Source organism: Pediculus humanus, genomic scaffold (genome assembly GCF_000006295.1).
Source record: "Pediculus humanus corporis 1103172107667 genomic scaffold, whole genome shotgun sequence".
NCBI lineage: Eukaryota > Metazoa > Arthropoda > Insecta > Psocodea > Pediculidae > Pediculus > Pediculus humanus.
Window position 1 is genome coordinate 175,664 of NW_002987276.1, and position 25,211 is coordinate 200,874.

At 28.5% G+C, this 25,211-nt stretch overlaps 1 protein-coding gene across 1 annotated transcript; it reads left to right on the forward strand.

Annotated features, from left to right (window-relative positions):
- Nucleotides 1–4,046: 4,046 nt before the first annotated feature.
- Nucleotides 4,047–22,046, forward strand: Phum_PHUM283590 (uncharacterized protein; the record flags this gene model as incomplete). Its single annotated transcript, XM_002426826.1, has 14 exons — nt 4,047–4,104; nt 4,702–4,719; nt 4,930–5,071; nt 10,893–10,960; nt 13,119–13,223; nt 18,489–18,618; nt 19,197–19,309; nt 19,890–20,123; nt 20,211–20,414; nt 20,762–21,049; nt 21,149–21,424; nt 21,510–21,684; nt 21,739–21,848; nt 21,940–22,046. The coding sequence occupies 14 exons, from the start codon at nt 4,047–4,049 to the stop codon at nt 22,044–22,046; spliced, it is 2,028 nt and encodes a 675-aa protein (XP_002426871.1).
- Nucleotides 22,047–25,211: the final 3,165 nt, after the last annotated feature.

The window sequence follows — 25,211 nt, forward strand, 5'->3', positions numbered from 1 at the left end:
TTTCTAATCTTAGATAATCCAGCCTCAATGAAAAAATAACAAAAGTTTTTGTTTTGCCGCTGTTGCTGTTGTTGTTGTTGTCGTTGTTATCATTATTATGATTTTATTTTCTTTTTTTTTAATATTATGCGAAAAAAAGGTGTGTGTGCATAATGAAAAATTAAAAAAATCCGGTTTTTAAATCTTCTTTTATTTAAGTTTTAATAAAAAAAAAAGGAAAGAAAGGAATAAAGGAAAAAAGGAAAAAAGGAATTAAAAGAATGAAAGAATACGAAAAGGAAAACTGCATGCGGATGACAAAATAATTATTACGTCGTATGCACACACAATCGCGCGCGTTTATATATGTTTACGTGTTTTGCGTAATTATTACGTCATTAAAAAAACCAACCAATCACGTAGCGAGTTGTCGATCGAACGTTTTTCATTGGTCGATTTTTTTCATTTTCTTTTTAAAATCATTTTAACGATTTCATAACGATTTAAAATTAATTTTTTTTAAAATTTTTCCACGCGTTTTTTTTTTCTTTTTCTTTTTTTTTTTTTTAAATTTACGCGTTTTTCCTTTCTCTCTCTCTCATTTTATATGTATATGTAGCTTTGTCTCTTTTTTTACATTATCTTATAGACGGAGAAGGTCGTCGCAAAACAAAAAAAAACGAGAAAAATAATAATAATAATTTTATTTGAAATTGAAGGAAACCCTTTTTTTTGTTTCTCTCTCTCTCTCTCCTTTATTTCCTTATATTTTCTTAACTTGCTGTTGTTATTATTTAAAAAAAAAAAAAGAAAATGAAAGAGAGAGAGAGAAATTATTATTATTATTATTGAATGTTCTTTAAATTTAATGTGGCGAGAACCGTAATTAGTTGCACTTGTTTTATTAGGTTTAACCCAAAGTTTGTTATTAAAATTATAAAAGCAGAAGAATTTTTTTTTTTTTTTTACAAATATAAAAAGAAAATCGTGATTATCATTATTATTATTATTATTATTATTATTTTGTTTTTGTTTTTTTAATATTGTAAAATGCAGAAAAGGGCCCCTCCCCGATTTGGTTGGGTTGAACGGACGGTCGGTCGAGTTTTTACCAATTGGAAAAAAAACCCTTTTTCTCTCTTTCTCTCTCTTTCGAATTCTCTCTCTCTATCTCTCTTTTTTTTTTCCATTTTGAAATGTTGAAGAAAATTATTTTATATAAAATTCAAAGACGTTAGTAAGTAAGTAAAATAAGATGGAATAAGAAAATTGGAAAATGAAAAAGGTTTTGCTTATTTCAAAGATGGATAAATAATGAAAATCGTTTGAAGTTTGGTCCGATCGTATAAGAGAAAGACGAGACGAGAGGTAGAGGAAGAGGAAGGGAGGGAAGGAGAGGGATGGAAAGGGATGCAGAGAGAAAGAGAGAGAGAAAAATTACGAATGAAAATAATTTAAAATTACGTCTTTTACGTTTTAATTGCAACGAGAGGAGGAGCGTTGATTAACTTTATCTTTTTTCTTTATCTAGTTCCACGTTCTTTTTTTTTTATTTCCTAATTAATTTTTTTTTCTTTTTTTTCCTTTTTTTTTGTTTATTTTCCGGTCAGTTGTTCACAATTTTATAAAATAAAAAAAAATTTTTATTTCCGGTTGAGTTTTACAAAAAAAAAAAAAAAAACTTTTACAATCCGCCATTTTGAAAAAGAATTTTTTTTTTTTTTTTTAAATCGCGAAAATGAAATTTAACATCCGACGTAGTGAAATAATAATAATAATGATGATGATGATGATGATAATGTGATTTAGATTTGTAACAAAGAAAAAAAGAAAGAAAAAAATTAAATGCTGTAATCATTTTAATTTATTAATTTAAAAAAAAAAAGAATAAAAAGGATTGTCTGAGGACGACAATGACGATGACGTGGCAGGAGATAATATGAAGTCATTTAAAAAAATAATGCTTTTTGTTTTTTTTTTTATCATCTTAATAATAATAATAATCATTATTTCATTATTTTATTATTATTTAAATCATTTAAATGGATAAGAGAGGGAATGGAAGGAGGGATGGAAAAAAAAAGTTTTTAAATTTAATTAATTTTATGACGAAAAAAATAAAATAAAAATAAATACGTAAAAGATCGTTAGTATGACGTGGAGATAAGAAAGAAAGAAAGAAGAAGAAAGAAAAATGGAGAAAAAAAAAAAAACTTTTCCGTTAAATTGTTTAAACCCGCAAAAATTTTTAATGAAAAATTTCTGGTCCGAAAGTTTTTTTTTTTTATTTTTCTCTTTCTCTCGGTATGTTTTACTCTTTCTTTATTCCTCCCTCTCCCTTCCTCCTCCCCTTTCTCTCTCTCTCTCTCTCTCTCTTCCCGTTTTCTACCTCGCGATTAATTTTCGATTCTTTCGACGTTTTCGGTTTAAAAAAAAAAAAAAAAATTTTCTCATTTAATTTTTTCTTTTCGAGTTTAAATAACTTTTGCCACTAAGGTCAATGACCCCTTTACTTGCCATCCCCGCTCTCACTTCCCACCCTCCGCTTTTCTACGAATGCACAAAAGAGAGAGAAAGAGGGAAGAAATATAAAGAGAACAACAGGAAATGAAGGAAAGATGAATTTTTCCTTTCTTTTTGTTTATTTTCTCTATGAGTAAACAAAGCAACAAGTCGATTTGGATCGATGAAAAAAAAATTAAACCGATCGTGGATGCAACATTTTGTATCGAACATTTTAAATACGTGTTCTAATGACACGTCATTTTTTTAAAAAAAAATTTTAATTAATATTAAATAAAAATACGTCGTGAGTGTGGATGTAATGTCTGGGTTTAACGACTTTTTCTTTTTTTTTCTTTTTTGTTTTTCTTTTTCCTTTTTTTTTTACTTTTTCGTTTGTCTTTCCTTTTTTTTTCTTGTTTAAAAAAATTAATTTTATTTTAATTATAAATTTAATTAAATTTTTTGAGAGAGAAAAAAAAAGAAAAAAATGAAATATGTAAACTTTTTTTTTTACGGCCGACATTAATTATCAACGACGAATATTATTAAATCATTTAATTTATTAATGACACGATCGTTTAATTTTTTTTTCTTTGGGGGGAAGGGAAGGGAAAGGGGGTAGTGATTCACACATTAAAAAAATTTTACCTCTCCCACCTCCCCCCAACCGGGGAGGGGGAAGGGGAAATCATTACAAAGCGTAATTTGAGGTTTAACTTGAGTCACTTTTACGAAATTACTTTTTTTTTTTTCGTTTCCGGTCGCGTTATTTCCACGTTCGAAATTTGTTTACTTTAATATTTTCCTTTTTTCTCGTGTATTTACACACACACGAGGTCAAAACCGTTTTTTTTCTCGAGTGTACTTTTTGGGTTCTTGTTGTTTAATTATCATTATTAATTTAAATTTTTTTTCTTTTTAACTCGAGTCGAAAATTGTTTCCAACCTGGAAAATTTTGACGAAGAACAACCAACGTCGAGTGTCTCTCCAATCGTTTGTTTGTCGTGTAAATAATTAAACAAAAAATGTCGTAAATTAACAAAAAAAAAAAGGAACCGAAATTTTTTCTTTTTTTTTCACCGATTTAACTCTTGGATGATGAGATCTGGATTGATATTCAACTCCCTCCTCTCGATGAACCCCCTCCCCCGAACACCTCCCTCTTTTAATCCTCTTTTATTTCCGTTTCCGTCTACTCAATACGATCAAAAAAATATTTATCGTAATTTTTTATGTTTTACTTTTTGTTTGTTTTGTCATCAAACGTAATTATAATCGTTTTAAGAGGTGTGTCGACGTTTTGTTTGTTTGTTTGTTTATCGTTTAAGTAATTGCCACCCCTTTTGGACACATGACAATCGATTGATGTTTTCATCGTGTTCGTTCGATCGTTACAAAAAAAAAAAAACCCAAAAGCATGACGAAGGAGAAAAAAAAAAGAAAAATTTTAATAAGAAATAAAAAACAATATGGCGTCTTAAATGAGAGAGAGAGAGAGAGAGAGAGAGAGAGAGAGAGAGGGTGAAAGGGTAGAAAAATGAATAATAAAAAAAAAAGGAAAATGACGATACGATGGGGAGTTGTTGCAACCACAGCTTTATTAAACAATCATTTGAAATGTAATTTTTAAAAATTTCTTTTTCTTTTTTTTTTTTTAGAGAAAGAAAATGACATAATGCTAATTAAACCCTTCGAATAACGGTTTTTTTTTTTTAAAGATGGCGTCCCTCGAATTCGAGAAGAATTATTATTTTTTTTTTTTTTTTGTTTTTCATTTCAATGGTCGCTTTTTTTTTTATTGACTCACCCTTTTTAATGCTCCTGTTTTTTTTTTTTTTTATTCGAGAAATTGAGAAGAAGAAGAAAAAAGAGAGAGAGAGAGAGAGAGAGAGAGAGAGAGAGAGAGAGAGAAAGAGAAAGGAAATTCAAAAAATCTTTCTTTTCTTTTTTTTTTTTTCTTTTTGTTCGGGTATTTCTGAACGCGCTTTTAAATAATTTAACGTTTATAAACAAATCCTCGATTTTGATTGGTCGAAATTATAAATTATTTTCTAAATTTTTGATTGGTCGAAATTATTAATTATTTTCTCTATACTGTATTAATTTTTAATGATAATTTCAATTTCGGATTTTTCCTTACTTCCGGTTTTTTTTTTTTTCATTTTTTAAATTATTCATCGTCTTTTATTTTATTAATTTATTTATTTTTAAATAAGTTAGTAGCAGAAATAGAAGTAGGAAAAATCGACGATGAGTTAAAGAGAGGGAGAAAGAGAGAGAGCAAGAAAAAGGAAAAAAAAAAATATATATATATATATATATATATATATATATATATATATATATATATATATATATATATATAAATAATGACGCGAAATGACGTCACAATCGAAATGTTCGTTATTTAAAATTAAAATTTTTTCTTTTTTTTTTCGTTACAGGTGGCTGCGAATTTAAAAATGAATGGGTTGGTAAATGGTTTATAAGCAGCGTACAAAATCTTTTAACAATAAATTCATCATGGATAGAAACAAAAGGAAGATGCATTGAAAATTCAAATGATAAATACATGATTGAAGACACGTGAGTTTGTTTGTTTGTTTATTTATTTATTTACGTTAATTATTTATTTATTTATTATAATCATTTTGAATGAAGTGCATGGGTGTGCGCGTGCGCGTACGATTCGTTTTCAAAAATCCCCCCGGAAAAAAAAAATTACGAACTCGAAAAAAAATTTTTTTTTTTGTTTTTTGTTTTTTTTATTCTTTTTTTTGGGCCCTACCGAAAAAAAGGGCCTCGGAAATTTTATGAGAGAGAGAGAGAGAGAAGCGCCATTTTTTTTTTTAAATTATGATTTTCTTTTATTTTATTTCTTCGGGAGAAAAAAAAAAAAAAAATAGTCGTGCTAAAATTGCCAAGTTAATTATGTATAATATATAATATCTATTTCGTTTTTATTCGCGACGAACCTTTTTTTAAAAGAGAGAGAGAGGGGGGGAGGGTAAAGAAGAGAGAAAGAGATGAAATAGAAGAATAGGGGAGGGGGAAGGGAAAAAAAACCTTTTCTTTCTTCCTCTCTCTCCCTTTTACTCTCCCTTTTTCGAAATAGACTTTGTCGCGGTTTTTTTCTCTCGTCGTTTTCAAGCCTCCTCTTCCCTCTCATCCCCTCTCCTCCTCCCTCTTCCCCCCTTTCCACGAAAAAAAAAACATTATCCAAACCTGTTCAGAAAGGGTTTAATGCAATACATAATTCATTTAAAACTGGAAATGGAGAAACACGAGAGGAAAGCAAAAAAAAAAAAATTTTTTTTTTTTACATTTGTTTATTTCCTACATTTTTTTATAGTAGTAGTTGACCCTTTTTTTTCCCTACCTAAATAGTAATCCGGTTGCGAAAGACAACAAAAAAATAAAAATGGCGGAAAGGTTTCGATAGGAAAAAAAAAAGGCAAAATAAATAAAAAAAAAATTTTTTTGATTTAAAAAAAAAAAAAAAACGAACGGAAGTTTTGCACGCATTAATAAATTTTTTTTTTTTTTCTTTTAAAATCCGAAATTTCCGTTTCCGGTTTTATTATTGTTATTAATACTATTGTGTTTTAAACTAATGTTGAGGTTGCTTAATAAAAATAATTCGATGAAATTTTTTTTTTTTAGGCTTTTAAAAAATATTATTATTATTATTGCGGTGGATTTAAATGTGTGTGCGTGTGCGCGTGCGTGGAAAAAATGTCGTGGCCCGAAGGAGTTTTAAGTGCAGAATGCATTTTATTTAAAACGTTTAATAACTTTGAAAATTTTCATTTCCGTTTTTTAAAGTTTTCAATTACGACTACGTACGGGAAAAAAAAATAAAATGGCTGACGAATGGGTATTAAAAAAAAATTTTTTTTCCCCAAAATGAAATCTTTTCATGCGACATTTAATTATTCTTTTATTTCCCCTCCCGCTCTTCCCACTCTCACTCCTCCCATTCTTCCCCGCCCCTTTCCTTTTGCTCTTCCTCCCATCCCTCCCCTATTTCTATTCCCCATTTTTCGCCCATTCCCCCACTTCTCTTTTCTCTTTCTTATTATCAGGAAAATTTTAAAAAAAAAACAAATTTTTTAAAATGACCCAAGTCGAATATTTTTAATTTACGAGAGTGTTAATTCATTTTAAATTTTCGTCTTTTTTTTTATATTACAGACCATAGAGTAAAACCAATCGTTAGTTTGTAATCGATGAATGTAATTAAAATTTTCTTTTACGTTTGTACTAAACGTCTATGGTCGAATTCAAAAGTTTTTTTTTTTCTATCTCTTTTTTTCTCTCTCATTTTCTCCTTTATCTCTCCCCGTCTCTCTCTCTCTCTCTCTCTCTTTCGTGTAGTTTTTTTTTGTGGAATTTTACTTTTCGAATATTTTTATTTCGCAAAAAAGGTTTTTTCCTTTTAATACGAAATAAAAAGTTTTAAATTTTATTTTTTACGATTCCTTTGTTTTCCCTTATTTATAATAAGAGAGAAAAGGATAGAAAAGGAAAGGAAGGTAATAAAAAAAGGAAACGGGAAATTAAAACTTATTCGAATTTAACCGCCGCGAAAAAAAAAACAAGAAAAAAAAATTATTATTAAAATTTATTTTATGTGTGTTTTATTATCATTATCATTATTATCATTAAAAAGGAAAATTTTTTAACGTTTTTTTTTTTTTTTCCTTTAAATGCAGTTTTAATTTTTTTTTTTTAAATTTGTTTTATTAGTAACCAATTAGTTTTAGTAATTTTTTTTTTATAAATCGCGTATTAAATATTAAATCATAAGACAAAAAGAAAATTTTTGGGGAGGGGGAGAGGGGAAATCAAAATGGCGGAGACGACGGATGATAATATTTTATATCGAATCTTATATATATAATTTTAAAAACATTTTTTGGAAAATTGTTTTTTTTTCTCTTCAAATTTAAGTAAAAATTTTTACCATTTCGTTACTGGGGAGGGAGGGATAGGGGGAAGAGTAGGAGGTGGAGGGGAAGAGGAAGGGGGGGAGAGAAATCACGAATTCGTTTTTTAAATTTTTATGAAGTGTTTATAATCGTCTTCGCGAAATGTTTTTTTTTTTAAAAATTTATTATCATTATCATCATCATTATTATTATTATTATTATTATTATTATTATAATTTAAATGTCGAAGATTATAAAGAATAATAATAATATTTTCGCCCAATTAAATTAAATTATTAAAAAAAAAAAAAAAATTCTAACAAATTATATGAAACGTAAAAGTATTTTTTCCTGGAGAAAAAAAGTTTTTTTTTTGTGAATTCGGTTAAAAAAGAGAGAGAGAAAGAGAGAGAGGAGGGGGAAGGGGAAAGAAAAATAAAATTTTTACGCGGTGAAAAACACGGAGTGAAAATTGAAAAGAGTGAAAGAGAGAAAAAAAAAACTCATTTTTTTTTGTTTTTTTACTTTATTATCATTTTTTTTATGCATTGATTTATTTACTGTCTCTCTCTCTCTCTCTCTCTCTCTCTCTCTCTCTCTCTCTCTCTCTTTCTCTCTCTGTTTTCACTTCATTCTCTCTCTTTCTCTTTCTTTCTTTCATATTTCTTTTTTTTTCTTTGTTTTCCTTCCTATTAATATTAAACTAAGTTTACGAAAATGATAATAAAAAAAAAAAATTGAAAAAAAAAAATAAATAAATAAAAATAAATTTAGAGTTTTTCAATATATCGTTCGATATATCGATCGATAATCAATTGTTGTTATTTAAAAATATCTCGTATTAAAATTATATAATCCAGTAATTTAACTTTTTTAAAAAAATAAAATTAAACTTTAACTCGTTAACGACTTTTCCTTTTTTTTTTTTTTTTAAAAAAAAAAAGTGTACGTGTCACTAGAAAGTTAATATAAAATTTATCAATAATAATAAATAAAAAAAAAGATAAAAATTATAATAGTCATAAAATAAATAAATAAATAAATTTTGTCAATAAAATTGTTTTTATTAATGTTTTAGAAACTATAATAAGATTATGGCGGCTCTTAAACATTTTCATTTCATCACCTATAAAAAAAAAAAAAATTTTTTTTATTTTCTAATAAAATTCATTCGTTTCGTGTTTTATTATTATTATTATTATTATTAAATTAAATTCGTTTATTATATAAATTTACGTGTAAGTAGAACTAATAGTAGGAAGAAGAAAAGAAGGGAGGGGAAAGTAAGTGGCATTAGTTTAATGATTTGTTAACAGAAAAATAAAAAAAGGAATTACGATGATGGATATTAATATTATAATAAATATCGATTTTTTTTTTTTTTTTAAGGTGGTAATGATGAAAAGCGTTTTAAGTTGGCAACACTGTAAATAAATAAATAAATTTCAAGCGTGTGTGCGCGCTCGTGTGTTTTATTATAACTTTTTGTATTATTTTAAAAGTGGAAAAAATCAATAGTGAAGAAAAAAGAAAAAAAAGGGAAAAAAAGGAAACCGGAAGTTTACACATTAAATAATAATAATAATGATAATAATAATAATAATAATATTAGTATAATATGTTTTTTCAAGTGTTGGAATCGTGGAACCGAACATAATTAACAACTCAAGTAACTCTGAAAACCGTTTGGTCGTTCTAGTTTTATGTTCAGAAAAGTTTTTTTTTTTGTTCTACATCTCTCTCTCTCTTTTTGTCTTCTTTCCCTACCTCTTTATCCCTTTTCTCTTCTTTTAATCTTCCTCTCTTTCTCTCTGTTTTCTTTCTTTTCCTTTCCCTTTCTTCCTTCATTTTCTCTACTCTCCTTCCGTGTTTCATTTTCGTTTTGCTTTATCTCTCTCTCTTTTTTTCTAAAAATCCTCTTATTCTTCATTCTCTCTCTCCTTTTTTTCTATATTAATCTCTTTCTCTTTTCTTTTTTTCTTTCTGTATTTATTTTATTTTCATCTCGCTCTTTCTCTTTTTTTTTCTTTTTATTCCTTTCTCTCTCTCTGTTTTTCTATTGTCCTTCTCTATTTCATTCGCTTTTTGCTTTATTTCTCTCTCTCTACGCCTTTTTCTTTTATTTCTTCCTCTACTATTTATTCGACTCTCTCTTTCTCTCTAAAAATTGTTTTTTTCGCCATTCTCTCCCTTTTTTTTCTTTCTATTTTTTTTTTAATCTCTCTTTTTTCTCTTTTCTGTTATTCCCTCTTTCTAATCTTCCTGTATATTTTCTCTTTCATTCTTTGCCTTTTGCCTACTTTTATACTTCCTCACTCTCTATCTCATAATCTCTTTGCTTTATATCTCTCATTCTCTTTCTCTTTTCTTTTTTATTCCTTACTCTCTTTCTATTTCCGGTATTTATTTTTTTACCTTTCCTCTTCGAATCTTTTCGTTTCTTCCACTTTTCTTATCATATTTACTCTCTTCAAATCAATTCTTCTTCCATCCAGAAATTCCCCTTTTTTTTTGTTTCTTTTTTCCCTCTCGTCATTTAGAAAAAATTTTTTTGTAAATAATTTTTCATCCTCCCAACTTGACACATATAAATTGAAAATAATAATAATAATAATAATAATAATAATAATAATAATAATAATAATACGTTTGACGTCATTACCACAAATTAAAATACCCGCTTGGAATTTTTACGGAAATGCATTCATTAATTGTATTAATAATAATAATAATTTCAGGTTTTTTCTTTTTTTTCTTTTTTTCTTCTCCATTCCTCCTAGAGAATGAAATAACGAATGAATTATTACATTTAAAAAAAAAAAAAAACAAATGGTGCAGTCATTGCACATTTTAAATGTATCCGCCGCCATTTTACAAAAAAAAAAAAAAATTTATTGCGGTTGTAATAATAAAAGTTTTTTTTTTTTTTTTTTTTATAATTGTCGTTATGTGATTAGAATTAAAACGGGAAACTGAAAAAATTAAAAACTGAAAAAAAAAAATAAGAAAAATTTATATCACCGGAAACCCGAAGAAAAAGAAAGAAAGAAATTATTATTATTATTAATATAAAAACCTAATAAATTATTATTAAATTGATTTCGTATTTCCGGTCTTTTATTATTTTTACGTCAAAATACAAAAAAAAATCAAAATTTTTCTCACTTTCCCGCCTTTTTTTTTTTTTAAAAAGAAGCAACACTTCCGGTTTTTGTTAATATTACGTAAGTTTAACTTCGAATTTGACTTTTTTCTTTTTTTTTTGTCTTCTGCTTAATGTTTAATTTTTTTTCCCAAGTTTTTTTAACATCCGGTTTTAAATCAAAACGGTTTTTTTATTTCCCGTTTTGTATTTTATGTCGTGTCGTGCTATGAAAACGAAATTTTAATGTGTGTGAGAGAGATAGAGAGAATATGTGTGACGTAAGTGATACGTCATCATTCGATTGATTGGAAATTTTTTTTTATATTTACAGATCGGAAAATTGTTTCCGTTGCATGGTCATCCATGAAAAACATCAAAACGTTTTGCAGTATAAAGAAAGTAAGTAAAATTAAAATTAAAATTTTTTCTTCTGCTTTTCATTCATTTTTCTTTCCAATGATAATAATGATGATGATGATAATAATAATTTTCCTTTTTTTTTTAATAATTAAAAGTGGTTTTGCATCAACCATTTCCCTTTTTTTTTTTTTGTCCTTTTCCGATTTCATGCACACGTATTCTCTCTCTCTCTCTCTCTCTCTCTCTCTCTTACTCTCACCCCATCTCTCTTTCACTCTTTTTTTTTCCGCTCTGTTTCTCATTCCCTCATATTCAACTACGAACTTTTCGAAAAAAAAAAAAATGTACCTGATGCGAAAGTTTTTTTTTTTTTTGAAATAATAATAATAATAATAAAAACCCTTGAGGCTGATTTTTTTTTTTTTGTTTTTTTTTTATTTTATTTTTTTTTTTTTGGGGGGAAAGGTTGGTAGCAATGGGGAACCGTGAGAAAAAGCATTCGAGTTACAGAGTTTTTATTCCCCCTCTCTTTCTCTCTTTTATATGCCCCTCAGTAAAAATAAAGGGAAAAAAAAAAAGGTTTTGGAATTATAAAGATGGATAGATGGCGGACGGGAGTGAATGAAAAAAGTACGTGGAAGGAGAAAATAGGAGATTTCACGAAAGTAAAAAAAAAAAAATATAAAAAAAATCTACACAGGTGGCGGTGGTGAGATTTTCCATCTCTTTTTATTTTAATAAATTTAATTGATTTAAAATCAATTAACGTCGGAAAATCGGGGGGGAGGGGGCACATTTATGTGCGAATGTGTTTTCATCACACGATCGTGGATTTAGACAAATTAAAACTTTAACGTGGACTTAAACGGGAAAGGGTAAAAAAATAAAAAAATTGAATTCGTTAAAAAGTTTTTAATTCAAATAAGCAAAAAAAAAAAAAAAAAAAAAAGGAAAAAAAGGAAAAAAAAGGAAAGAAAAAAAAGGAAAATAATTTCCTGTGTATTCGACCTGTAAAAAACACAAAACCGGAAGTAAATGAATTTTTTTTTTATTTGTGTTGTTTTAAACAGGAAGAGGAGATCATCTGATGACCCTTTTTAACATTTTATTTGACCGTTATAATTCTTTTTATTATTTTTTCCAAATCTCTCCGTAATTAATTAATTCAATCAGTCATTCATTAATTCATTCGATTTTTTTAAAAAAGATTTAATTATTATTATTAGACGTCACAACAATCATCGTTTTTTTTTTGTATAAACGACAAATTTTTTCTTTCGTTTTTCTTTTAAGCCCCGCCCTCACCCCCTTCCCCTTTTACTTTTCACGGTTGTCACGTGTGCAAAGATTTTCCCCTCCCCCCCTTTTTTTTTTTAAGAAATGCATTCATCATCGTCGTCTTATCTTATTCAGACACTCGTTGTCGGACGGAAATAGTCGACGGCAACACTTTTTCTTAACACACAAAAATGAACGAGAGGAATAAAGACAGAGAAAAAATTTAAAAAAGAAAAAAAGAATAAGAAAGAGAGAGAGAGAAAGAGAGAAAATGAAAATGTTTTTACGACGATCAGGACGAATTTTCTAGAAAATTTTTTTTTTTTTTTAAATGTAAAATGCGATATCGAGTTAATGTAAAAAATTGATGGGGGAGGGAGGAAGGGAAAAGTCAAAATAGGGAGCCGCCGCCGACGCTGACGCCGCGATAATAATAATAATAATAATGATTACGATTATTATATTTATTGTGTAAAAGTCAAAGATGATAGAAGGGGAAAAGAAAGAAACGGTAGGAGAAGTGGAGGGTGGTGGGATCGGCAGCGGAAGCAGAGGAAAAACATTGTTTGTTTCTTTTTTCTTTTTTTTTAATCAAAAGCGGAAACGGAAGTAAAAAAAAAAAAATGAAAATTTTTTTTCTTAAATTTTTAATGATTTGAATTTAAGAAAAAGGTAGAAGGGGGAAGAAGAGGAGGAGAAAGGGGGAGAAGGAGAAGAAGGGGAAAAGGGCGGGAAAGCGTAAAGGAAGTGAATCGATTTTTTTTTCTTTTTTAAATTTGGCGCGAAATTTAAAAAAAAAAGTTTTTTTTATTTTTTCATTTATCGTTTTTTAACGTTTTTCTTTTGGTGGAGGGAGTAGGATAGGGGAAGTAGAAGGGAGTAAGAGAGAGGGAGGGGATGGAGGGGAGGGATTCGTTAGTTTGTCGTTTTTCGATTATTACCCGAATCATTTTGAAAATGTTTTTGAAAAAGGCTCGGCGTCAATCATTCCTCCGTCATTCATTCATTCATTCATTCATTTATTGTATATAATTTTAAAATTTTCATTTTCGGTTATTATTATTATTATTATTATTATTATTATTTGACAACATGTCCGTGATGTTCACTCGATTGAATTCGAAAATTTGGAATATTTAAATAAGATTTTGACGGGATAAATTATTTTCCCTTGGATAAACATCGTCTGCTTTACGTTTTCCACCACCAAAATGATAAATTTATTTTAATCAAATAATTTTTTTTCCTTTTTTGGTTGGCTGTCGCTCGTGAAAGGCGCCGTCGTTTTTCCTTTGTTAAATCTTTTTTCCATTGACCATTGTTTTTACCTTTTTTTCTTTTTACCATTTTAAAATTCGTTTAAACCTTTTTTAAAAAAAGAAAAAAATAGTTTTTAGGCGCCATTTTTTCCTGGTTATGTATTATACTTTTGCCGTTTGTTGTTGTTTTTGTTGTTGTCGTCTTTATCATTATTATTATTATTATTTTTATTATTATTATTATTTTATTTTATAAACTTTTTATTTTTATTCGTAAATTTTCCTTAAATATTTTATTTTATTATATATTCCCTATTATCTGTTTTCTTTTTTTTTTTTTTTAATTTATTATGTTTTGTTTTTTACTTTTTTTTTTTTATAAACTTTTTCTTGTTTTCCTTTTTTTTACTTCTGCTTTATTTTATTTTATTTTATTTTTTTTCCTTTTTCCTTATTTAAATTTTTTTTTTTTTAATAATAAAATAAAAAAAAAAGTTTATAAAAATAAACTTTTTTATTTTTTATTTTATTTTCCTCATTTTCTTATTATTTTCAAAAAAAAAACAACTTTTTCCCTGACGTAACAATTTAACTTTATTTATATATATATAAAATTTCAAAAATAAATAATAATCATCATCATCATTATCGTTATCATCGTCGTCATTACATTACGTCATTAAATCATCATTAATGATCATTATTATTATTATTTAACATTTTAAAAAAGAAGGAAAAGAGAAAAAAGAAAATTTTATTTTGTTTTTTTTTTTCGATAAAAATGACGTCATTAATCAACCGGAAGTTAAAACGACAAAAAAATTTCGCGCCATTTTGACAATTTTTTGTTTGAAATTCTCCCTCCCTCTTCTTCGTTCTTTCATAATCGAGTTATATTAATAATAATAATAATAATTAAAAGAATTAAGTGACGCAATTGATTAAAAAAAAAAGGAAAGAAAGAAAGGAAGAAAAAGGAGGTGGGGGGAGTGAGGGAAGGAGGGAAAGTGAGAGTGGTTGTGAAAGAGGGACGGGGAGGTGAGGGAGAGAGGGAAAAGGGGAGGAGGGATTTTTCGTAGTAAATTTGGTTTTTTTTTTTTTTGTTAATAAAGAGAATTGAAAAAGTTGTTTTCGGTTGAAATATTTTCAATAGATAAACCGTTTATTACCGGAAAAGAATAAGAAGGAAAAGCGGGAGGTGGAATGGGGAAGGGGGGAAGCGAGAGGCAAAAGGAGATGAGGTGTTGCTTGTGTGAGGGAGCGAGGGGGGTGGGTTGTTTCCTGAAAATTTGAATTTTTTTGTTTTTTTATTTCAACGTCAGAATTCGAAGCGAGCGAAAGAGGGAGATGGGGGCGTAAGGGAGATAGGGGGAAGAAGGGGGGAAGAGGAGGGAGACGAGCCTAAAAAAATGTTAATCAAATTTTATACTTTTTTAATAAAAAGAATTCATTCGAGCAGAAGTAAAAATGAAGTTTGAATGTGACGTAACGATGGAAAGAGTTGAATGAAGGGATGGGGAGGGGAAAAAAATTAAAGAAGGAAAAGTGGGAATTTTTCCTGGGGGAAAGGTAGTAGTGGGAAGGGGGAAGAAAATTAAAAATTTACAGAATTTTTATTATCATTTATATCAACAATTCCTTTTACTCATTCGTGTAAAAAAAAAAAAAAAAAACAAAAAAAAACAAAAAAAAACCTTTTTGAAGTGGAAAACTTTTTCCGTTTTTTTATTTTTATTTTTTTTTTTGGTTGCCTAAATTTTACCCCCCCAAACCCTTACTCCCCTCCTCTCACCCCTACCCACCACACTTTCCCCTTCCCCCTCTTTCTCGTTTTATCTCATCCCATCGCATTTTTCTTTTTTTTTTTTTTTTCCTTTCATTTTTTTCTTTTCACTCATACCCCCACCCATTCGCTTTCCCGCCAAAAATTTTAGATTAAAAAAAAAAAAATGGCGGTTTTTGATTTTAATTGTTTTACGGTTGCCAAATAAAATCAAAGGAACTCGATGGGGAAGTGGGGAGGGTGAGGGGAAAAACAAGTTTCGGCAACAATTTTTTTTTTTGTTTTTCCGATTTTTAAAACTTTTTTTATTACGTGAAAAGTCGTGTGAGAAAGAGAAAGAGAGAGAGAGAGACAGAGAGAGAGAGTGGTAGAGAGAGAATAAAAAAAAAAATATTAATAATAATAATAATAAAAAGTTTAAATAAATTGAAATGAAAAAAATGATGAACGTCATTCATTTTATTAAATAATTAATTAACGAACGTAAAAATTTTCTTTGTCTTCTGCTTTTTTTATTTTTTCAGTTTTAAATTGCATATAAACCTTTTTTTTTTTAAACATTCCGGAACTTTTTAATTTTTTTTTTTTTTTTTTTTTTACGGTTTCGAAGTCGAATAATTTCCTGTTTCCGCAGGAGTTTCTCTCTCTCTCTCTCTCTCTCTCTCTGTTTAAATACGAAACCCGCGCGAAAATCAATAAAACGTTTTTAATTTTATTTTTTTATTTTTTTGTCGCAACAACGATAAAATTTTTACTAATAAATTAATTATTACCCGAGTTAATTAACAGATAATTAAAGTTACAAGCGGTTAAAGTTTTTTCATATTTTCAGGTAACCCGGGATTTAAAAGTTTTCCTCTCTTTACAATTATTATTATTATTATTATTATTATTTAATAATAAATTTTTCACAATCCCGCTTCGCCATATTTAATATTTTTACGATCAACTTTTTTTCCTTTATTTATTTTCACTCATCCCACCACCACCATCACCGTCTCCCCTTCTTTTCTCCCCCCACCCTCTTCTTCCTTTCTTCCTTCCTTTTTTTTCTTTTTGAAACGTCTGACGTCATTTTTACGTATTCGATTCGTACTTGCGATAAAAAAGAATAATAAAAATTATTATTATTATATTCGTAAAAATCAAAGTCGTAATAATAATAATGATAATGGTCGATGGAAAAACAATGACGTTTAAACAACCTATTATTACTAATATTTAAAAAAAAAAAAAAAAAAAAAATCGTTTGACAACAATAACGGGTAGGGGGAGGGGGGAAAAATGGCGACGAATATCCGGTTATAAACGTTTGAAATTGCGACACACACGCACGTACGTAATTTACGGTGGTTACGAAACGAGAAGGAGATGGGGGGAGAGAGGGAGAGAAAAGTGAGGGAATGAATAAGAGGGGAAATGGAGGGGGGAAGTAGAAGGATAAATAACAAAGGTATGTGTTTGGGAAATGGGCGGGGGGAGAGGAGAAAATGGTCGAGTCATCGGAATGTGAAAGGAGAAGAGGGGAGGGAAGGGGGAATGTCGAGGGATCGGAATGTGAAAGTAGGGGGGAGGAGGAGGAGGAGGGCAACCGCAACAAATCGATCGATTGTTGTAAGTGTGAATTTTATTAATAATTAAAAGATTGATTTTCACACCGAATAAAAAAAAAAAAAGGTAATTTATTTCCGTCCGCCATTTTGAATTTTCTAATAAACGTTAATTTAATTTCCTTTTTTTTGCTTGCTTGTGTGTGAGTGCGTGAGTGCGCGAGTGCGCGTGCGTGCGTCTGTATGATTTGAACGAGATTAATCGTCCGACATTTTTTTTTTCCTTTTAGAAATTTACAAAAAAAAAAAACATGGCCGAGAAAAAACGATTTATTATTATTATTATTATTATTATTAATGTTGTTTTTTTTTTTTTTTTAATGATTTTAATTTGTCTATTTACACGTCGATTTATAAGTTTTTAAAAAGAGAGAGAGAGAGAGAGAGAAACGACGACGTATAAATGATTTTTTTTCTTTTCTTTTTCCTTTTGTCATCCATCATTTATTATTTTTCCTTTGACGTTTTTTTTTTTTTTTTTTAGTTTCTTGTTCTTCTAATTTGTTTTTTTTCTTTTCCTTTCTTTTCTTTCACATGTTTTTCCTTTTTCTTTTTTTAATTAAAATGGTATATTTAAGGATTTTAAAATTTTTCCTTTGATTTTGAATTCAAAAAAAAAAATTTTTTTTTTATGGGCTACCTTACAAGAAAAAAAAAAAATTAAAATAGTTTCCGTTTTTGTTTTTTTTTTTTTGAACTGCTAGTGACACGTTCATTTCTCTCTCTCTCTCTCTCTCTCTTCCTTTTTTTCTTTCTCTTTCCCTTTCTCTCTCTGTCTCTCTTTCTCTTTGTCTTTCTTTTTTTCTTTCTCTTTCTCATTCTCGTTAACTTTTTCTCTATTTTTCTCTCTCCCTATTTCTTCTTTTTTTTCTTCTTCCTTCTCGTTTTCTTTCCATTTTTCTCTCTCTCTCTCTTCCTCTTTCTTTACTTTTCTTTCTCTCTCTCTCTCTCGTGATAAAAAAAAAAAAGATTGAAATAAAAAATATTCAATCTCTTAAATTCATTTCGTTTTTTTTCTTTTTTTTTTTTGACAACCATTTTCTCAAAGGAAAAAATATTATTTATTTTTTTATTTTTCCTTTTATTCTACCTCCACGGGAATGATGAGGAAAAGAAAAAAAAGGTTTAAACTAATAACGTATTCTTTCCTTTTTCTTCCGGAAGGGGTGAGGGCTGAGAAAACATTTTTCCTTTTTCCGTTTCAATTTTTTATTTATTAATTAATTATTAATAATAATAATAACGTTTATCATCATCATCATCATAAACAAACGTGACGAAAGTAAAAAATGAAAATTTTATTTACAAATTGATTGATTTATATAGGTATTGGGTGTTAGTTTTGTTACTAAATGATTTAAACTGTCACAAAGGAATAAATTTTATATATTAGAAAAAGACGACGTTTGTGTGGCGTGGGTCTCTCTCTCTCTCTCTCTCTTTCTCTCTCTCTCACTCACTCCATTGGAAAATATTTATAAAACTTTAATGAATTATTATTTATTGATAATATTAATTTATGTTGTTATTAATACGTCGATGATGATGATGATGATGACAGGGAGAGGCGTCGACGACAATTTTATTTATTTATTTTTTATTTATTTTATTTTTTTCAGCTTACTGCGATAGAAAAGACAGTTTGGACAACCTTTGCAATCAAATTGCAGGAGATGCAACTCTATATTCAATGTTCAGAGTGGATCCGATCGGGGGACCCGTACCTTGTCCTTTCAAAGGTCCCCCATTTACTTTTACCTACAACAGGTGAGAAAAAAGTCAAAAAAATTAAATGATTTTTCTTCTTATTCTTCTAATTATTATTATTATTATTATTATTATTATTATTATTATTATTATTTTTACTTTTACAAGCGACTATTATTATTATTATTATTATTTAAATACGGTCCTGATTTCTGAACGGGGTTTCAGATTTTTTTCCTTCCTTTTTTTTTTTTAAATTTTTATATTTTCTAGTAGAATTTTCTCATTTTGTGAGCTTCAAAAAAAAAATTTTTTCCCTTTTTTGTCAGTTGTCTCTTGTTTGTTTGTTTGTTTGACGATTGTCGGTTGTTTAAAATGAATTTCTTTAGAGAGGGGAAGAGGGAAAAAAAGAAAACAAACAAAAGACGAGAGAAAAAATTTTTTTCTTTTTTTATTAATTCCTTTGAATCATTTTTAATTAAAAACAGTAATAATAATAATAATAATAATATTTTAAAATTTCTTTTTCTTTTTCTTCTGCCACGTTGTTTCTCTCTCTCTCTCTTTTTTCACACACGAATTAATAATGAAAAAAAAAAAATTTTTTTTTTTTTTGTTTTGTTGTCGTCGATCATCAGAGGAAACGGAGAATGTGGGAATCCAGTTTCGAGAATCGATTCGTGCACCGACGATTCGAGATTATCGTTTCGATATCAAGCATGTCCCGACGTACACGGTACTGAAAGCACGGGTAAGATTGTTAATAATAATAATAATAAATTAATTAATTAATTTAAAAAGGAAAAAAAAGTCCGGGCGGGATTTGCTCCAGTGATGATGTTTAATAAATGAAATCAGTTTAACGAGCTCAAGAACAAAAAAAAAAAAAACCTCCAAGAAGAAAGAATTAATTTTTCATCATTAAGATCCTTTTTTTTATAACAACAGCAGCAGCAGTAGTAGTGGCAGCAGTAGGAAAAAAAATGAAAGTCTTAAAAGGGAAAAAAAAAGAAACTTTTCTTTTTTTTTTAATTATTTATTACCTGCTGATGAGTTTTAATTACGACGAGAAGGAGTAAAATTATTATTATTATTATTATTATTATTATTCATTTCAGTTTTTTTTTTACCGTCCTTACGGATCCCCCTCTTTTCGTCTGCTGCTGCTCCTCCTCCTGCTCCTGCTGCTGTTGGAGGAAAAAATTTTTGTACTTTCGCCTCACTCGCTTTCGTTATTATCCTATATATTAATTTTTAATTTTTTTTTTTTCTCTCTCTCTCTCTCTTTCTCTTTTTCTCTCCGTCTCTCTCTCTCTTTCAATTTTCTAAAGTCGAAGAACTTCAATGTTTGGCAACGTGGAAAGATGGTTCGACTCGTTACATGGTCGGAAAATTATCACACAACAGAATAAAAACAAACGAAGAATCCTATAGGTGTTTCGTATACGAAAGAGTTCAAACTCACGATAGGAAAGTTTCGTATAATGTTGCACAAAGTGGAGATGCCACGTGTAACGGTCTACCTTCCGCTTTGGAAGGTTCAAAGGTCATGAGATTAACAAAAGGTTCGTATGAATATATATGTATGTATGTCGTCACTAATGTTATTAACATTTATGAGAATTTTTTTTTTTTTTTTTTTTATTTTCCAGTTGAAAACGCTCACACGAAATGTAAATACCCGACGTGGATAACCGAACATCATCATTGGCACACTTTGGACTATAAGAAATCTTATCATTTTTCACATAAGAATGCAACTTTAAAAATAACCGAAGATGTCAATACAGGTTATTATTTATTATTATTATTATTATTACTTTTTAACACGACGAGATTTTGTGTGCCTGTCGGAGGTTTTGAACGTTTATTCCAAGTCTCGTCTACCTGATTCCATGGAGCTGCTGCTTTCGAAAAATGTGGGCCGTCCCACGTAGCGCTATTTCCTGAAAGGTTTCTTCTTTTAAATTCTTCAAAATTTTCTTTAAATTTCCTTTTGTTAAAAGCTTTTGGGATTGGACTTTGCTTTCATAGATTGCAAGCAGCCTTCCTCCAACTCGTTTTCTTTTATCATTATTATTATTACGTACCTTCCGGAATCGTTTTTCGATCAGTTTCCTGTTTAGGCGGAGTGTAACCGATGGCACCATAACCTGCCACCCACAGATCGGAATAAATTCTATAAAAATTTATTTTTTTCCAGGTAATATACGTTCCGTAACTTTGCCTTATACGTCAGGCATAAGAAAACCAAACTCGGCGGAAATGCGGGTGGTTTGTCATTCTGAAGTTAAGACTGAACCTCAATATTCAATTGTTATCGCTCACGTGACAAACGGCTGTGATAGCGGTTACATTTGTTTGGGTTTTTACCGTCGCGACAGCACAGTCATCGAATTACAACAATCGACAAATCTCGTACAGGTTCCCGACGAAGCCTGCAATCAGAATAATTTCGATCCGTCAAAATTACCGTTCATCACTTTAATAAGTAAGTAAAAACAAACAAATTTATTTATTTATTACTCTATGAAATGATGATGATGATGATGATAATTTTTGTTTTTTTTTTTTATTTCATAAAAAACAGCCGCGTCTTTACATCAGAGAAAATGTCCACATTTGGGTAGATACGTCGTAGTGGGACAAAGCGAAGGTTTTGAAAATACCGGAAGATTAAGTCGTGACGTTGAAAAATGGCGGGAAAAAAGAATAACAAAAAGAGAAGGAAATTCATTATCGGATAAAAATGATAAGATAAAAATATGCGATTCGGAAAAATTTGAAAGTTTAAACGTTGGTTGTACTGGTGTCGGCCGTGACACGATGGAATTTCAAAGTTCTTGCGGACCAGAAACAAATTCAGGTTTTTTAATATAAATAATATCGAACGATATATCGTTTTAGAAGTATTATTATTATTAATTAAATAATTTTCTATTTTTGTATAGTATATTCGTGTTACGGAAGTTGGGAAGAAAATGGCACTTATTACTTAATAGCAAGTCCAGCATCGAGAAAATCAACGGAAGCAAGAAGATATTGTTTCATAACGACCGCATCAGGATACGACAGCAACGAATCTATCGGAAAAGATAATAATAATAATTACATTTCATCTATATCGTTTACGTCATCATCGTCATCATCGTCATCGTCATCGAAACACGATTCCGGAAGTGGTAAAAGAAAAATAACAAAATTAATGATGTCCACCGTTGCCGAAAGTTGTTACAGATCCATAAAACCTGGTATAAATGGTATAAAAGCATTTAATTTGACTCTCGTCGGTGAGTTTTTTTTTTTTACCTTTTTTTTTTAAACATTTTTCTTTTTTCCCTCCAAAAAATTCTCAAAAAATTTTTTTTGTTATCGTCATAGGTCAATGCGAATCCAAAATGGCGGCGGATACGAGCAGTCATTTAATGGCGGGTCCTTCGCTATTGTTTTTATTGATTTTTATCACATTAATTTACGGAACGAGATGATGAATAAATTTTTGTTTTTCAACACGTTCGAATGATAATAATAATAGTGTCGTCATCATTATTAATAATAATAATAATAATAATGATAATGATAATGATGGTAAAAAAAAGAAGAAGAAAAAAAATTACAGAGAAGTTTTAGTTTAATAATAATAATTTATAATTATTATTATTATTTCCATATTATTATTTATTTATCATCATTATCATCATTATTATTATTATTGTTACGAAATGACGTAATAAAACGACAACAAGGTTATGTATGAAAAGGATGTTTGTAAAATTAATAAAATAAATAAAATAAACGTGGTGGCAGTTAAACTATTATGTGAAATTATATAAATGTTAATGAGAAAAAAAAAGTGCAACGTTGCCATCGTTGTCGCCATCGTTGACGTCATTGCCGTCGCCCACCACACATCGTACATCATCATCATCATCATCATCATCATCATCATCATCATCATAATAATAATTAATAAAACAAAAAGAAAAAAATATTTAATTTTTATTGAATTTAATTAATAAAATCGTGTAATTAGATTTTATCGTGATTTTGGGCATTGAGTGTGTCGCCATTTTTTTTTATTTATTTGAAAAGGCAGCTTTTTTTTTATATTTATTAAAGATCCTCATTTGACTCATTTTGATTATTTTAATTATCGATCACACAAACTCATTTGACTAACCGAGTATTACGTACGTACATACTTGTAAATCAAAATGGCGTCGTTTTTATTATTTATTTAATATATATTCGAAACGTTTTTTTGGTGACGTATTCACTCACGCACTCACGCACCCATAAAACACGTTAATAAAATCATTCCAACGAATTTTATTTTTATTTAAATAAATAAATAAATAAAAAACATTCCTTTTCGTTTTTGTTAATAATAATGATAATGAAAAAAAAAAGATGTAAATTTCGTATTTTTTTTGTCAGATTTTCCCTTCCCCCCACTTGTGAAAAAAAAAAAAAAAATTTTACCCGCTTGTAAATTAATTTTAAAAAATGCCTAAACGTCGTTGTCTAATCGGTTTTTATCGATTTATTGATTGATTGATTGATTGAAAATTTGTTTTTTTTTTTTTGGAATTCACATCAAATGATTAATGATGATAATAATAATAATAATAATAAACTATGGGTGACATCCATTTTCTTTTTCTTATATATTTGTTTGTTTGTTTAAATATGTGTAAATAATTATAAAAATTATTATATGTAAATTTAAAAAAAATGATTGATTGATTAATAAATAATGTTGAAGGGTCTTTAAAAATTTAATTATTAATAATAATAATGATAATAAATAAAAATTATTTTTAAATTTTCAACAAAAAAAAAAACTTGTGTGTCTGTGTGTGAGTGTGAGTAGGAAAGGGGGGATGAAGGGAATGGGACGGGTGTGCGAATGGTAATAATAAAATTTATTATTATTATTATTATTAATTATTATTATTATTATTATTGTAATCAAAGGCAAATAAAAATTCTAAAACTTATTTAAAAAATAAATATCATTCCAGCCATATTCAATCATTAATTACCATGTGTACTTGAATAAAATTATTATTGATATTTTATAATAAAAAAAAAAAAGGAAGTAAAAATATATATTGTTATATTCGGTTCGTTCTTTATTTTTGTAAGTAATGAACAAGCACTTAAAACTATCACTAACAAAACTAATATTAATAAACAAGAACTTATTACAGCTAGACTAAAAATCAAATGAACCAACGCCAAGCTGTGTAGCTTGCCTATATTACTTTTGTCTTTCGTCAGTCAACTGTTTCGAATGTTCGAGCAAACACTTGCAAATAAAATAAAAGAAGGAGTCTTTAGAAGCTTCGCTTCTAAAGAAGAACAATTTGAGTTCGTCGCCAGTCTTTTGTTTATAAAAAGTTGAAAATGTGAATATTGAGTACGGGATCATAACACCTCCCCCCTTAAGACGGAAAACAATTATTTGAAAAAGAATTTGTTTTCTCCTCTTGTTTGGATTTGACAGCTTCCTATGTCGGGTTCTGAATGGTTCCGTCCAGGTTGAGACTCCTTGAGTAGTAGTAGGTGCTATGTCTTCTGTATGGTAGACTGTTGTATCTCTTCACATTGGCTTCTTATCAGGAACATAATTTTAAGCTTTATAGCTGCAAGTAGTAGAACCTTTCCTAGGCAATACTCGTTAGTGAACAATGTTACATAAAGAGTAAAGATAAAAGAATAAAATCAAGAGACATGAAATTCGAAACAAAATTGACATAAGTTCTGAAAAATACAAGAATTTTATATAGGAAACATAGAATAATGATTAGAAATAGAATAAATGGATTAATAATAAAATAAATGATGATTAGCTGTATGAGGAAAAATTAAAGGATTAAATTATTATTATTTTGGATTTCTCTCTTTTTAGATCAACTACTCAGAACACGGTTTTGCGATAAGTAACTTCCTTGTTACGGATTTTTAATAAAACGTTTTTGCCAGATATTTTCTTGACCTCGTATGGATCTTTAAATTCAGGACTAAGTTTTTTATTTAGATTTCCTCTTGCTAATTTTTGACTGGTTTGAATCTTCTCTTTTTCATTAGACGATAGGTGAACTTTACTTAGTAAAAATAGCTTTACCTCAGGAATACTCTCTTCGTGAAAATCGGTTGACATAAGAATGGATGCTTTCTTCCTAGATTTCTTGGTACTGGAATTCCATTTCCGCTTTTTAGTATGCTTCCCAAAATTATGCTTGTGAATTTTTTTAGTAGCTCCTATATTTTTATTTGAAATTTTTGTTTCCTTTTGAATTTCAGCTTTAGGATGATTTTTAGGTTTTGAATTCTGTATGGATGATCTTTCTTCTTTTACTTTTAGACCTTTTTTCTTATTTTTATTTTTAGGAAGTAATGGTGCTTCTTTAGCCTTTTTCTTAGATAAATTTGTAGAGGGTGCTTCTTTAGCCTTTTTCTTAGATAAATTTGTAGAGGGTGCTTCTTTAGCCTTTCTCTTAGATAAATTTGTAGAGGGTGCTTCTTTAGCCTTTCTCTTAGATAAATTTGTAGAGGGTGCTTCTTTAGCCTTTCTCTTAGATAAATTTGTAGAGGGTGCTTCTTTAGCCTTTTTCTTAGATAATTTGTAGAGGGTGCTTCTTTAGCTT